General features: G+C 32.8%; 2 protein-coding genes across 2 annotated transcripts in view; one reads left to right on the forward strand and one right to left on the reverse strand.

Moving 5' to 3' along the window:
• LOC111717342 (uncharacterized) overlaps positions 1-9,748 on the reverse strand; it is a 15,691-nt gene extending 5,943 nt beyond the window's left edge. Inside the window, exons 1-9 of the mRNA XM_023492845.1 lie at positions 9,680-9,748; positions 8,670-8,767; positions 8,116-8,169; positions 6,349-6,404; positions 5,408-5,505; positions 3,719-3,744; positions 2,709-2,753; positions 2,026-2,147; positions 377-490 (exon numbers count right to left, since the gene is read on the reverse strand). Of these exons, the coding sequence (XP_023348613.1) occupies positions 377-490; positions 2,026-2,147; positions 2,709-2,753; positions 3,719-3,744; positions 5,408-5,505; positions 6,349-6,404; positions 8,116-8,169; positions 8,670-8,748 (594 nt within the window). The 5' untranslated portion in view covers positions 8,749-8,767; positions 9,680-9,748. The remainder of the gene's footprint in view (positions 1-376; positions 491-2,025; positions 2,148-2,708; positions 2,754-3,718; positions 3,745-5,407; positions 5,506-6,348; positions 6,405-8,115; positions 8,170-8,669; positions 8,768-9,679) is intronic.
• A 1,090-nt stretch (positions 9,749-10,838) lies between these two features.
• On the forward strand, positions 10,839-12,720 carry LOC111717350 (uncharacterized). Its single transcript, XM_023492854.1, has 3 exons — positions 10,839-11,870; positions 12,336-12,556; positions 12,619-12,720. Exons 1-3 carry the CDS (start codon positions 11,466-11,468, stop codon positions 12,662-12,664), a joined length of 672 nt encoding a protein of 223 aa, XP_023348622.1. The 5' UTR covers positions 10,839-11,465; the 3' UTR covers positions 12,665-12,720.
• The last annotated feature ends 3,642 nt before the right edge of the window (positions 12,721-16,362 follow it).

Here is a 16,362-nt window from a genome sequence, read left to right on the forward strand (position 1 = left end):
TATTTACCTGGTTACATATAAACATTATATCTCCTTGACATTATTTACCTGGTTACATATAAACATTATATCTCCTTGACAATATTTACCTGGTTACATATAAACATTATATCTCCTTGACATTTTTTACCTGGTTACATATAAACATTATATCTCCCTGGCATTATTTACCTGGTTACATATAAATATTGTATCTCCTTGACAATATTTACCTGGTTACATATAAACACTATATCCCCTTGACAATATTTACCTGGTTACATATAAACATTATATCTCCTTGACATTATTTACCTGGTTACATATAAACATTATATCTCCTTGACAATATTTACCTGGTTACATATAAACATTATATCTCCTTGACAATATTTACCTGGTTACAAATAAACATTATATCTCCTTGACCCTCTTTATCTCCCATAACAGCATCCTTTGATATACCCACTGCCACGTATCCAGAACCTTGACGGATAGTTTCCCAAGTTACCTACAATACAAAAACAGGGTTATCCATAAAGTATTGTATTTAATGACGACCAAAAAACCCTCAAAATTGAATTTTTAAAAGGACTGCAGATAGGGGTTCCAATCGAAATCGGTAGGTTTGACAGGCATACTCGCTGAAAAGGTTCCATATATTGCTTCCATAAAGAACAACAATAAGTGTGTTTAGCAGATGACTTTTGCAGTGGTGAGTAGAAACGGAAAATTCCCAATAATTCAGTAGATGATCCAATGTAGGAACCTCTAGCCTTTCTGCAGCCTATATCTTGTGAACCTGATTCATGAATGATATGACCAGTGTCATTTGAGCCGCATCTTAAATCCACCAAAAACCGGTCTTAATTGACCACTGACATAAATTTAATAAATTTAAGTGGAACCAACCATATCTGAGCCGCGGCTTAAATTTAAACCGCGGCTCAAATTCTTTAAACTCGGCCTCAAGATGGTCAACCTGACTGACCCAGGGCAGCTTCTGATGAATAAGGACGACCTCCACCGGTTTTCTGTCACGTCCACAAGTAAAATAAATACATTTGGATTTGGATGGATCTGGATTTGTTAAAAAGGAAATACTATGCTCATCAGCATACTTTTCACTAAGTTGCAGTAGGTTTTGTAAACCAGCAATAAACCTCGAACAAAGATAGCTGGAACCCCTTTGTCAAGGATTTTACCAAATAGTTTAGAAAATAAACACTTATCAAAAGCTTTGCTACAGTCCATAGCAGCAACATTGACAGATGTATGTTTCTGTTTGAAGAAAGAAATTGTCTGCAGATCCAGCGGGGTACACTGAGTGGTGGGAAGTTTTAGATTTATATCCAAACTGAAGATTATCTGAGTATATGTTTGTCACTAAAAAATGACATAATCACTTTGAAAATCAGTGAGGACATAGCAATAGAACGATAATTATCTCAAATGCATTTGAAATCACGATAACATGGACCAAGACGATTGAATCTCACTTTAAAGGGAGTTCAGGTGTAATTTTAAGTGAACCTCTATGCAAAGACAGGAATATCCCGATCCCGACGGTAACCTTGAAACCTTAAACTGAAAAAAATGTGGAAGATATTGCCATTTTTCTAGGTTAAAAAGTGATAAATTCTAATAATTCTTATGTTTTTTCCTGCAGTTTAGTCACTATAGTATAAAGAAAAACCACAATTGGTAATAATAAGTTTTCAAACTTATCAAAATTGATATCTAATTCTTACTTGATCAGACAAAGCTTTTCATGGTACCGTTGTGAATCGGGCATTGCCATCTTTGTATTCAGTGTCACTATAGATTGCAGTCACTTTAACTAATTAAATCTAGCCTATGGAAGTTACTCGCCTTGTCGCGTTGAATTACAAGAAAGAGAGAGATTAGTATACATATTTAAGGGTTAGGTTAGGTTAAGACACTGCGGGCCTGCGGCTAGAACAGGCTAGAAGGCTCTCTCTCTGTCTTGTTATTTAACACGACATGTGTGCCTAACTCCTTTGGGCCTCCGCCTCAAATCTAAACCTTTTTGCCGTTCAGTTTCCACGTGACCATGTAATCACAGTTTTTTGTCTTTTCACATCCGGCCGGAGATCCAAAACAGGTTTTAGATGTACTGCATCCGGAATACACGTCAGAAGAAACTTCTAAATAAAAAATGTAAAAAATTGTTAAATTATATATTTTTCCCCCATCTTTTTTATACTAAAATCGCAGGAATAGAAGTGTGTGTGTCTGAAAGTGGTATTCAACGTGGAAACTTTTAATTCAAAATGAGTTATTGTTAAATCGTTGAGAAAAATTTCAGTCGTTATTAGCAATCATATCCTTGAACAAGACCATATTGCTGGCTATCAGTATACAGATATGGGTCCTTTTCTAAAGTGGTTAACATTGTCAAATTTCCGATGTAGGGTTATTCAAAAACATTGAACTCTGTTTATAAGAAAACAACTAAACGCTGTTTAGATAAATACATTTGGACCGGAGGAGGTGGTAATTATTAAATCCTTACTGTTGGCCTAGCCTGAGTCCGAATTTAATGAATTTGAGCCGTGTCTTAAAATACCCCAAAAACAGGTTTAAATTGAGCGCCGGCTTAAATCTTGAAACACTGAATACAATTTTAAAATTTTTTTAACTCGGCCTTTAGTATCGTATTCTCTTTTATCAGTTACTCGGTAGATCTATACAAGTAAACTTTATACCTGGAGAAATGGGCTGGGTTACATTTTCAGTAGAGTTTTCGTTTCCTAAATTATAAACGGTTAAAGTTCTACAGAAATTTATTCTTTATCGACACAAACTCTGATTTTCTAAGCCGCCCTAAATCTTTGCAACCCTTATACATTTCATGTTATGAATGCTGCTAGATCAAATTATCAAGTTTGAAATATAAAAGGTTCTATATATGCAAAGATATAGGGATTAGAATATTTCAGTTAGTGTCAAAGACTCAATTCCTTAAATTAGTTACTAGAAAACTAATGAAAAGTTGTTTAGGGCATCATGTTTATATAGGACAAGGTTGTAATGCAAGGAAAGTAAATTGCAGTTGCGCAAATATTGAAACCAGTTCTCTCTGGGCGGAATTTGTAGACAAGAATAGCTGCATCAGTGTTTGTTTAGAATCCGAGGAGGATAAAAGCATTTAATTTTGATAATTTTGATAATTCCACATAATAGTTTCCTATGACCAAAATATTTCATTGATTTTTTATGTGAAATGTGGATCCCACGTCAGGCTGTGACATCCGTCTTGTGTTTACATTACCGCCCAGAGACAGTACACTGCAGTACAACAGATGCGTAGACCTCTGAAATAACTTTCCTTGCATTATAACCTTGATTTAGGGTATCATGTTTTGCTACACTTAGCAATAAGTTCTTATTAAAGAAGATGTGTTCTTGTTGCCACTGTACAGTTTATAAAGTTTTATTCCAATTTAAATGGAATATTTAAATAATTTCAAGAAATGTTATTTAGAAATCCAATGTCACATTGTTTTTTATATAAGAATGTGTAATTTTGTAATTGTATATGAGGAGGGGGGGGGGGGGGTTGAACTACTTCTTAAACTAGGTAGTGACTTATGCATGACCCGGGCCCCAACCAACCTTAATTAAACTGCAGAAACCAGTAAAATCAAAAGTCCATTAAGAATGCGAGTTTGTCCTTTAAAATGTGGCAAAAACTGAAAAAGTTTAAAGAACTCACCTATTGGCACTGTAATTGTCGGCGGCCTAAAACATAAACTTAAAGTTAACTTTAAAAAACAGTATGTTAATGTTATGTTATGTACATATATAACACAAAACGTTAGTATAAAGATCACATCAGATTTAAAGATTGTGATCATGAAAAATGCTTAACATATGTATGAACTGTGCAGTCTAGGGCTGGTTAAAAATCCGTTAACGAAGCGGAAGTTTTTGAAAATTAACGAAAGAGTCCATTAACAACGACATAACCCGATAATTTTTAGATCGTTAAGTAACGAAAATAGAAATTCCTAAAAAACTAACTTTCGTTGTTTTTATACTTGAAATTGAACGAAACTTGCAAAAATACATTTATATATTTTGAGGTTTTTTCCCCGCTTATTTGTTGAATAATACAATTTTATGTATTTTGACATTCTTTTTTAAGATGTTTTGAAGTTTTAAATGGTGTCTTCAATTTTTGTCCATGAAATAATTGTTAACAGCTCGCTAATGGTCGGCACCGTTAACGATTTCTAAAATATTAACGCCAGTAATAATGTTGTCATCGTTAACTAAAGTGAAATTTTAACAATAACGAAAAATACCATTAACGAAACTAACGTTCCGTTATTAGCTAAATAACTGACGACTGCAATTTACATTTTAACGGTTTTAGGCTTGCAGATTGACCTCCAGGCCCCGCGAAACCGTCTCGGTGCCTCTCACTTTGTCTCCGAGCCTCCTTCATTTTGTCACCACGCCCGGCATTTTGATAACGAATGGGTTGAAAAAAGTGTCTGCACGTGCTTCCTAGATCATCCTAGATCTTCCTAGATCTTCCTAGATCTTTCTAGATTTTCCTAGATCTTCTTAGATCCTCCTAGATCTTCCTAGATCTTTCTAGATCTTCCTAGATCTTCCTAGATCTTCCTAAATCTTCCTAGATCTTCTTTGATCTTCCTATATCTTCCTAGATCTTCTTTGATCTTCCTAGATCTTCCAAAATCTTCCTAGATCTTCTTAAATCTTCCTAGATCTTCATAGATCTTCATAGATCCTCATAGATCTTCCTAATCTTCCTAGATCTTCCTAAATCTTCCTAGATCTTAGTAGATCTTCCTCGATCTTCCTAGATCTTCCTAGATCTTCCTAAATCTTCCTAGATCTTAGTAGATCTTCCTAGATCTTCCTAGATCTTCCTAAATCTTCCTAGATCTTCCTAAATCTTAGTAAATCTTCCTAGATCTTCCTAGATCTTCCTAGATCTTCCAAGAACTTCCTAAATCTTCCTAGATCTTAGTAGATCTTCCTAGATCTTCCTAGATATTCCTAGATCTTCCTAAATCTTCCTAAATCTTCCTAAATCTTCTATGATCATGAATGTACAACAAAATACATGTGTGAACCTGATCAATTTTTCTCATAATCAGAAAGAATTGAGGAAATCGTTAGAACGACGATATCTTCCATATTATTGAGATAAAGTAAATGGAGTTTCACATAAAGTTAAAACGAACAGAGACCGAATTTAATGAATTTTAGACTCGTCTCAAATCCCTCATGAATCGGTTTTAATAGAGCACTGACTTAAATCTTGAAAAATTGAATACAATTTTGAGTGGAATCAACCATATTTAAATTTAAGTCGCGGCTCAAATTCTTTAAATTCGGCCCATGTTGGTTTAAGGATGTTGCTGCTTACACTTTTGTGTTATTCTTTGGTTTCTCAAATTTAGTCCCACAACAAGTATCTGTATGAGAACCCCAGGCTGGGAAACAATAAACCCCCACGGTTTTGTCCTAAATAATAGAATTAAATTCAAAACAACTATAGTTTCACATTGATTTAAATCAGTATGTTTATTTAACATGATAGCTAAATAATTATAGGATTTTTTCCTAATAATACAAAATAGGAGAATTTTTCTTTTGTGATTATTTTTTTTAACTTTATCAATTTATTTTTTTTAAATTTTTTTTATGTAATTATAGTTTCCTGTACATTTGGTTGCTTTTTTAAATGTCATTTATATATAAGGACTTTTTCAAATTAGATTTTTTAAGAGTTGGTCGCTTAAATTTCAAGTTTTTTAATTTGTCCAAAAAAATCAGTGTAGCATAATAAAATATAACACATTAAAAACTTTGTGTACTGGGTTGCCCCCCCCCCTTTACTTTCCTTTCTTCTTATTTTACTCTCCAGCTATTTTTCCTCTATCTACTCCACCTCTGTTTGCTTTCCTTTAGTCATAAACTGTTTTTGTTTCATTTTTTTATTTAACATGTATTTATCGCTGCAAAAGGGCCTCATAATCAAAACAACCATCAATGGTTAGAAAGGTCTTGGCTAAATGTAAAAATTGTGCAATACCTGTAATTAATATTATTAAAATATTTAGTCAAATATATCAATCTATCCATCTATCTATCTAACTTTATGTTTTGACTCGTGCGAAATACGCGTGAAGCTTTCTAAAACCAAAGCGTTGTGATTTCTCAATTTGTACAAGTAAGAAAACCTATGATTTGACCATTTTATTTTTCCAAAAAAATGTTTTATATATGCGTAAACCCGTTGTGAGTTTACTCTGAATTACTCTGAAAATGCAAACTATGATAAAGTCATAAAGCAAATTAACTTACAGCTCTGGTGTAGGCACAAGCACTCATACAAATCTCAACCGTTGCTATTGTCCATCCTGATATAGTTCATAAATATTAAAATAATAATAATTATTTTTTACTGTCGTATTTAGAAAGTTCCTGTGATTTAGTAATTTTATCTGTTTTAACTATAAAAACTGTGCCCGAAATGTTCTATACGTTTTTGATTACGTAACGTATGGTTTTATTAAAAACGTTCTTCATAATTCCAGCTGTATTCTGTTTAAGTTTAATGGTTTAAACCTGCAAGTTTTTTTCCTAAGAGAAAATTTAAAGGGAAATGAAAGAAACAACTTTCATTTAAAAAGTTAGATTTTTGGCAAATTTTTGGAACAAACAATTTTGAAATATGTAAAATTTCTTAGATTTTTGTAGAATCTTTAAAAAGTGTACCGTCATACCTTTACAAATTACTAAACTGTTTCCTACATTTTAAATACAAATATCATAAAAAGACGACTTTTATTAGGCTTTATAAACTAGTTATGATTATGACTGTACCGGGACGGTTATTTCAAACCTTTTCTGTAAACATGGTTAAAGGCAAACATTGTGAAAGAAAATTGATTGGAATAAAACTATAAAGTTATTCATTCTTAAAGGGAGTGACCGGCAATGTATGGTAGTTGAACTGAGAATATGTAGTTTTGTGATATATAAAACGCTTTAATAATGTATAATTACTGAGTTTGAGCGCAAAGTCGACGTTAAGAAATTATTTATTTGGGTGCAGTTATGTTATGAGAATAGATTTTTCTCTTAGTTATAAAACAACAACGACGAAAAATGTATCAAAAATTCTATAGTAAACTAATGAAATGTTTAGGAACATATTTCTCATCAGAAATTTGTCAATACTAGCCTTAGGGGGCGCTTCGCGCCCATCTTCTAAATTAATTGTGAACATGTTCTCTTTGTGTACATCGTAAAACAAAACAAAAATAATTCGCGGATTTTCACCAAAAATTTCGTGGATTTTCATAATTTCAAAAATTTAATGAAGATCGAATTTTGATGGAGACAAATATTTGAAATTTTGATCATTCATAAACCTTCCCTGTGGTCATGTGATGTCCCACAAAAAAAATTGGGTCCGATCGGTTCAGCCGTTTTGACGTTTGTTGGATACAAACAAACAAACACCCAAACACCAAGACAGACAGACAAGCCAAATTTATATATAGATATCAATGTTAGAATCAATTGTTTCTTTTTCATCATTATACGAATTTGTTGCAGATTTCAACAAACTCTTCAAATGTCGTCTTTTAAATAAAAATGTCTGTGTATCTACAGAAAATGTTTGTGAACAATGAGAGATCGCAGAAAGTAATAACTGAATAAGATTACTTATTTTCGATGATAAGAGTGAATATTTTTCTCTCAACCTGTTATTAAACAACTTATTAGTTTACTGTAGAATTTTTTTTACATTCTTTTGTCGTCGTTATTTAATAATTTTTTTAAGATAGATTCTCAATACGTAACAACCCAAATGGGCGATTTTGAAAGTCGGCTTTGCGCTTAAATTCAGTAGTTATACAACATTAAAACGTTTTTATGTTTCAAATGAATCCCAAAAAAATGTCTTAACAATACATTGCCGGTCACTCCCTTTAAAGAAGAACTTTATTATAAAAATTATGAATTATAAAAATCATGAATTATAAAAATCCTAAATTATAAAAATCATGAATTATAAAAATTATGAATTATAAAAATCGTATTATACATATTTTTACTGACTTGAATTATGGTGCATCAATTCATATACAGTATCAACCCCATCAGAGGAATGAACTAAAAAAAGAAAATATAAAATATATAAAAATTGTTATAAAAAAAAACAATATAACTCACTTTTTGAGTAGGGAATAATGTCAAGTGACCCCACACCTAGCTTTTATCAATTTTTTTTTATTATCCTCGATCTTTTTCCAGGAGTAAAATACTTTTCCAATAAATCGTTTCTTTAAGACAGTAAATTCTAATTTTTTAATTAACAATTTCTCTTTTTTGTAGATAACATCAAAGTGATCCTTGATTCACAGGAGGTTTATATTGCTCCTAAGAAGACCAGGATATTATAACCCTCCCCCCACCCCTTAATTCCTTAAAGGGTTAACATTACTAAGCTGTATTAAGGCAAGTTTTCCAGAAAAGTAAATGAATTTTTTTCACAATCTCAAATTGTCGAATCCCTGAGTTTGTAAAACTTTGAAACTTCAAACTTAGTACCAAGGATTCGCGTAAAAAAATATTCTTCGAAATTAAAAAACATGGAACTTTTCTATTTTTACCAATTTTATCCTCGCAATCATGGTTTGCCTGGATACAAGCAACTGCTAGAAGAAGAACAGCTGAAAATATTTGCAGCATGCCAGGGCCGCGGAGTTCTCTGAATTCCAATCAACATGAAGAATGCTAAATTTGTCAAATGTGTAATATATGCTGTTCGAACCACGCAAATCTGCCCCTTTAGTGAAAGTAAATTCAGCCTAAATGAAGCATAAAGTCTGACCGCGTCAACCATGTTGCACCGGCTAGTCCTGTCCATAGAGCTAGGTACAGTACAAACTGGGAACGGAAAGGTTGATCCGGCTCGGAAATTCAAATGTACTACGGCTACCCGTGGAACATACATATATAAAATACGTCGTACATTGTCTTAGAATCTAACTGCGTTTATCCTTGATTATGTAAAACTTGTAATGCGACTAAACTAGATTATATACCTGCGTAATATTGTGAATACGTATTGGAACTTAACATGTAACATTTAGATTTGTAAATAGAGATTAGTTAGAATCAGAACTCTGCTTTGATTAACAGGGTAGAGTAATTGTATCCCGTTGAGTATTCAGGTTGTGATAATACCTCGTTTCGGTAGAGATGGATTAAGGACTTGTAGATAGCCAATAGCTTGTTGATGCTACGCTTATGTCCCTGTGTGGCATTTAGAGCCGAAGTAATAGCTTGTTGATAGCTAGACTGAAAACCTGTTTTGATAAACTGGTGGGATTGTCCCCACATTGTTTATCAAGATCAAGCGTTCAAAAGTTTCAATCTCTGGCTAATAATTTGCAAAAGTTGTAAATGCTTCAGTTTTAAAAAGTTTTCTCGTCAGAATTTGGATTTTTTGTTAATTATGTGCAGAGGTCTTTAGCAAATTTTAGGATGTGAATGGCTAGACTCACCTTAATGCTTTTATCTTGTTAAAAAATTAAATTTAAAAAAAAATAAAAAATCTTGAATGTTAAAACTTTTTTGATTTTTAATTGACACTCTTGTTGATTGGAACCCACTGTCCCTATTGTATCTATCTATCTAACTAGGGGACTGAAGACTGATAAACAATGAACTGCTAACTACTGCAATGAACAATGAAGGTTTAGTTTTTCACAAATTCACAAAAAGATCAAAACAATTTTGCGTTAAAAGTAAGTTAAGAGACTAAGATTCTTTCATTCTAGAGTTCTCAAATTCTTTTTTCTATCGGTTTTCCAGTTATGTGAAGTTATGAAAGCAGAAATAGGAAAATATTTACAAACCCTCCAAAATAAGATGAGTACAAAAATTTTCCACAATTTTATAACGTTTCCTGAAAAACGCTTGAAAGAGAATATATAACAGCAGCAGTGTGTGTACATATTTTGACACTATAAATATTAAATTATGTAGGTACTTTCCCATAGGATTTTTCACAAGTAGCATCTTCCATAATGTGCACACAGGGACACAAGAGTATCTATCAAACAAGCTATATATATAACGATCCCAAATGATAGTGATAATCCAATGTTCTAAATGACACACAGGGACACACGGCTACAATCTCGTGAACGCCACTACACAGGGCATGATCTCGGTAGCTATCGTTGTCAATACAGACACTAGCAATCAATTGATCAATGTCTCAAATATGACACAATTTACACGGCTAAAATCCCATGAACTATCAACGCCACTACACAGGAGGCAATCTAATTAGCTATCAATGTCAATACAAACACTAGCACTTAATAAATCAATACCAATTCTCAAAGTATGATCTCCACTCATATGTTTCAACGAGAACCAAATTACTTCTAATACTGTAATCAAAGCAGAGTCTCAATCAACTAACTTTATTTAATATCTTATGTCACAAACAGGAATTGACATAGTAAAAAATCCGACAATGTTATTGTTATCACATGATTAAGACCATTGTATTACATATTTATCGCACAGTTAAAGTTTAATATATGTATTTATAGGATTAGAGAGAATATATATAACATAGGTAAGCTATCTCCGGATATGTTTTATAGCGTAATTCAAGTATGTCGCATGATTTAAGCTAATCATGTTAAGTATTCAATTTGAAGCGTAGTTTCAATAAATAATGTCATTATGTATAAGTTTACAACATTAAATCAATAAAATGTAAAACGTACCGCAGTTTTACAGAATATCATGTTTCCACGATTTTGCTAAAAACCTAACCTTTGGGAAGTTGCCGCTTGGGAAATTGCACGTTTGGGAAGTTTCCACTTGGGAAACTTTCACATGGTTAGTCACCATTGGGAAAATGTCTTTGGGAAAGTACTTAACACCTATTAAATATCGTATTAAAATCCAAATTGAACAGGTAATCCTTATAACACATGCAATTCATTTTTGGATACATTTACTTACTTTTTTCTATATTAACACAAATTTAAGTCGAAGAGCAGTGCTATCCTATAAATTTTTTTAGCTTCTGGTGTATTTAAATATCTTCAAATATTAAACAATCACAATGTGTTCGCAAACAATGTTTTTACACAGAGGAATTGTTCGACGAAGGCCTGACACCTGGTGTGTATTTTAAACCCAATCCCCAGCCCGTTTCCACCGGTCTCTATCTAGCACCCAATTCTAATGAGCCCACATACCCCAGGACTCTAAATATATTCCTCTCTCTTCTCTCTGTTAGGTTTCGGTTTGTAAGTCTGAGTAGTAGTAGTGGGCCGACTGCCTCAGAGTGCTTCAAGCCAACACACACACACACACCCTCACAAACCGGACACTAACACCCCGTTTTAGATAAATGTACATTCCATGATGTAACCATGATGTCAGGTGACAGTTTAAGGTTTGACAGGTCACTAGGAGGTCTAGGTAAAGATGACCAGCTTGATAGACTTCTGGCTGGTCTTGACGAGCTTAGTGGGACACTGCCTGACCTTGGTCGATCAGCTGGTGTCCACCAATCAGCTGGTGTCAACCATCAGCTTGTAAACAATCATTATCAGTCGTTAAACCAGAGAAATCAGCTGTCAGCTTCACGTGAAACTAGTATTTTATCAGATTGTCCTGATAATCTACCAAACAGGAGAGTGAGTGATTTAACTAAGCAAATGAGTGACGCAGCTCGAAGATTAAGTGACAATAGTCGACGTTTAAGTAACGATAGTCGTCATGGTAGTGAAAATGTTCGAACCTATGAGGACGATCTCGATTATGTACTCGAAAAGGAACCGAAATATTTTACTGCTTTCATTTTCAAATACTCTATTCTGCATTGGGCGGGGTGGGGAGCTACATTTTTTTTATAGAATTGGGCTGAGTCTGTTAATTTGTTCATTGCATTTGGTGGACGGTGGTGGATTCTAAAAAGAGTATCCACGACCACAAAATACATAACAAGTCAAGCTTGTGTTTTTCTATGACACAGAAGGGTGCATAGTTTATCAGCCCCCCCCCCTCTGAGGCCCTGACATATCAAATGGGTTAAAATATGTAGAAAAGTTTACAAAAAGGAAATGTATTTTTGCAGTGTAAGCATTTTAAAGGATTAGATGAAGTAAATCCATGGGTGTAAGTTTTGATTACAATACAGGTTTTCTGGTCTCAATACAAACGTAAAACAAACCACATCATATTTCAATCATATTCTGATCTATCAGATTGAGAGGGTACAAATATTCTGGTTTTATCAGGAGCAAAATGAACCTCCTGTGAAGGGGCAGGAGAGAAGACCTTTGATAGGAGTTGAGAATTATGGATCAGCTTATCAACGACCAGCAGGAGTTGCAGTAGGGGGAGGAGGAGGTGGTGGTGGTGGAGATGGTGGTGGGGTTGGTGGTGTTAATAAACCGACCGCCTCTGAACCACAGCCCTATCATACAAGATATGATTCAAAACCGTTCTCATATATAAGGTATGTAAAGATAGACAAATAGCAAAGAAAACGAACAATAGAAATACTTTTTTCCATTTTAGAAACATACACGAAGATATTTTCTATAGTATAATACAAAAGTATTAATGGAAAAGAAGAGATATGTGTTTATTTAGAAGTATTAATAAATATAAGATAAATCATTTGTATACCTTGTTTACTGGACTATGGAAAAATCCTTAGATATCAAATATCTTCTTTTTCCTTTTTCACAATTCACTCAATAAATCGATTTATGACTAGAGATTGAAACTTTTAATTGCACGGGATGAGTTTAAAAGTTGAGATTGACCAATTGTTAGTCATGTATAACTTGAGAGATTTTACCAACTACTCTCTTTTAAAATCAATTAAGACGTGGTAACAACTAACAACACAGACCAGAGCTCGGAAATTATTAAGAAATTATTAATCCCTATATGTGCGACGGATTAAGGCGAATTCATTCAAAAGTTCCGTCCTCAAAGTATTTTAATAGGACAGAAAGAGAATCAACTAAAATTCTTCTTGCAGGGAGATAAATCGGTCTCTCTATGGTTTAAAGCTTATGAGATTTTACCAATTGAATGAGAAATCTCTCATTTTACAACATCAAAAGCTATAGTGAGTGGTTGAGTGATGACCTAACTGACCAGGTGTGAGCTGAAGATTTAAACACAATATCAAATATTTTATTTCAAGAAAATGCAAAGTTTAGTGTTGATGCGAACCTTCGATTGAAAATGCAAAGTTTAATTTTGATGCAAACCTTCGATCAAAATTACAAAGTTTAGTGTTGATGCAAACCTTTGATTGAAAATGCAATGTTTAGTGTTGATACGAAACTTCGATTGAAAATGCAATGTTTAGTGTTGACGAGAACCTTCGATTTAAAATGCAAAATTTAGTGATGATGCGAACATTCGATTGAAAATGCAATGTTTAGTGTTGATACGAACCTTCGATTGAAAATGAAATATTTAATGTTGATGCAAACCTTCGATTGAAAATTTAATGTTTAGTGTTGATGCAAACCTTCGATTGAAAATGAAAAATTTAATGTTAATGCAAACCTTCGATTTAAAATGCAATGTTTAGTGTTGATGCGAAATTTCGATTGAAAATGCAATGTTTAGTGTTGACGAGAACCTTCGATTGAAAATGCAAAATTTAGTGATGATGCGAACAATTGATTGAAAATGCAATGTTTAGTGTTGATACGAACCTTCGATTGAAAATGCAATGTTTAGTGTTGATGCCAACCTTCGATTGAAAATGAAATATTTAATGTTGATGCAAACCTTTGATTGAAAATGAAAAATTTAATGTTGATGCAAAACTTCGATTGAAATGCAATGTTTAGTGTTGATGCGAACCTTTGATTGAAAATGCAATGTTTAGTGTTGATACGAACCTTCGATTGAAAATGCAATGTTTAGTGTTGATACGAAACTTCGATTGAAAATGCAATTTTTAGTTATGATGCGAACCTTTGATTGAAAATGCAATGTTTAGTGTTGATGCGAACCTTCGATTGAAAATGCAAAGCCCTGTAATCGTCGGCGGCCTAAAACATATTTTAAAGTTAACTTAAAAAACATTATGTTATGTTATGTACATATATAATAAGGGTGATCAATATTGGAATTGAGCCAACCGCCCACCAGAGGTCGCTGGGTTTTCACTTAAGAAAAATATTGCAATTAAAAAATTTTTCAAAATCGTCCAGAAGGTTGCGATTTGACGATTTAATATCGGAGAATTCACCGTAAGGCCAAAAAAAAAGTTTTATTTTTTATTTTCATGTTATACATCATTTTCTTGGAAATTTAATGCCGAATTCAAATCAGAAAAGCGTTTTAAAAAAATTGAAAATTGAGTGAGTTAGAGCTTAAAAAACTCATCAAAAACATTAACAAGTTAAAAAACCTGAATTTAGTATCGTTATTTGGCCATAACGTCTTTAGATTTTAATATTTTTAAAAATGGTTTTCGAATCTGAATTCAGCATGAAATTTCCAAGAAAATGATTTGTATCATATTTATTTTTTAGGCCTTACGGCGATTTCTCCAGTAATAAATCGTCAATTCGCAACCCTATGGACGATTTTTAATTTTTTTTTGATTACAATATTTTTTATAAAGTAAAAACGCAGCTACCTCAAGTGGGCGGCTGGCTGATTTCTAAAAAAGTCACAAATCAATCACCCCTAATATATAACACAAAACGTTAGTATAAAGATCACATCAGATTTAAAGATTGTGATCATTAAAAATGCTTAACATATGTGTGTACTGTGCAGTCTAGGGCTGGTTAAAAATCCGTTAACGAAGCGGAAGTTTTTGAAAATTAACGGAGGAGTCCGTTAACAACGTCATAACCCGATAATTTTTAAATCGTTAAGTAACGAAAATAGCCTTTCCTAAAAAAACTAACTTTCGTTGTTTTTATACTTAAAATTGCACGAAACTTGCAAAAATACATTTATATATTTTGAGGTTTTTCCCCCGCTTATTTGTTGAATAATATAATTTTATGTATTTGATATTATTTTTTAAGATGTTTTGATGTTTTAAATGTTGTATTCAATTTTTTCCAGCTAAGTCACATGACAAAATTGTCAACGGCTCGCTAATGTCCGGCACCGTTAACGATTTCTAAATATATAACGCCATTAATAATGTTGTCATCGTTGACTAAAGTGAAATTTTAACAATAACGAAAAATGCCATTAACGAAACTAACGTTCCGTTATTAGCTAAATAATTGACGACTGAAATTTATATTTTAACGGTTTTAGGCTTGCAGATTGACCTCCAGGCCACGCGGAACTGTCTCGGTGCCTCTCACTTTGTCTCCATTTTGATAACGAATGGGTTGAAAAAAGTGTCTGCACGTGCTTCCTAGATCTTCCTAGATCTTCCTAGATCTTCCTAGATCTTTCTAGATTTTCCTAGATCTTCTTAGATCGTCCTAGATCTTCCTAGATCTTCCTAGATCTTTCTAGATCTTCCTAGATCTTCCTAAATCTTCCTATATCTTCTTAGATCTTCTTAGATCTTCCTAGATCTTCATAGATCTTCATAGATCTTCATAGATCTTCCTAAATCTTCCTAATCTTCCTATATCTTCTTAGATCTTCTTAGATCTTCCTAGATCTTCCTAGATATTCCTAGATCTTCCTAGATCTTCCTAGATCTTTCTAGATCTTCCTAGATCTTCCTAACCCTATTTTGCATCTTTGTTTAAGGGTCATTAATAGTGATTTAAGTGATGGCGGTCTTGTCTTTAATTTAGAAAAATAAAAGGATTTTTCGCTTCCATCTTTCAGCGGTCTAACTGCTGCCTGCATCCTTTCTCTTTTATATTTTTCACTATTTTCCTTTTCATTTAAAAAATTAAAGAAATAAAAAATAAAAAACTACTACAAAAATTACAAATGATGCAATTAAAATAAGATTTAAAATGATTTTTTAATCTTTAAGAAACGTATTTAACTTCGAAACCAAAATAAAGTAAATAAGACAAATACTAAATCAGACTATTTCAATTTATATTGGAAAATTCAAACTTTCAATTCAGAAATGAATCTGAGTTGGGATCAAGAAAAGAGTTAAAAGATTTTCAGAAACTGAAAATATAAAAAATATTTTGAAATAAATTTAAAGTTTTTACCAAAAATGTTTAGTTTTCAGGGTTATTTCCCCACATTTTTCAGTTTTGGGTGTTTGCTTTAATAGATTTAGAAGAATATTTCAAGAGTTAAGGTAAGCAAGCAATATTAAATATTTTCATTAATTAATCA

This window comes from Eurytemora carolleeae, unplaced genomic scaffold (genome assembly GCF_000591075.1).
Source record: "Eurytemora carolleeae unplaced genomic scaffold, Eaff_2.0 scaffold177, whole genome shotgun sequence".
In the NCBI taxonomy this organism is placed as follows: Eukaryota; Metazoa; Arthropoda; class Copepoda; order Calanoida; family Temoridae; genus Eurytemora; species Eurytemora carolleeae.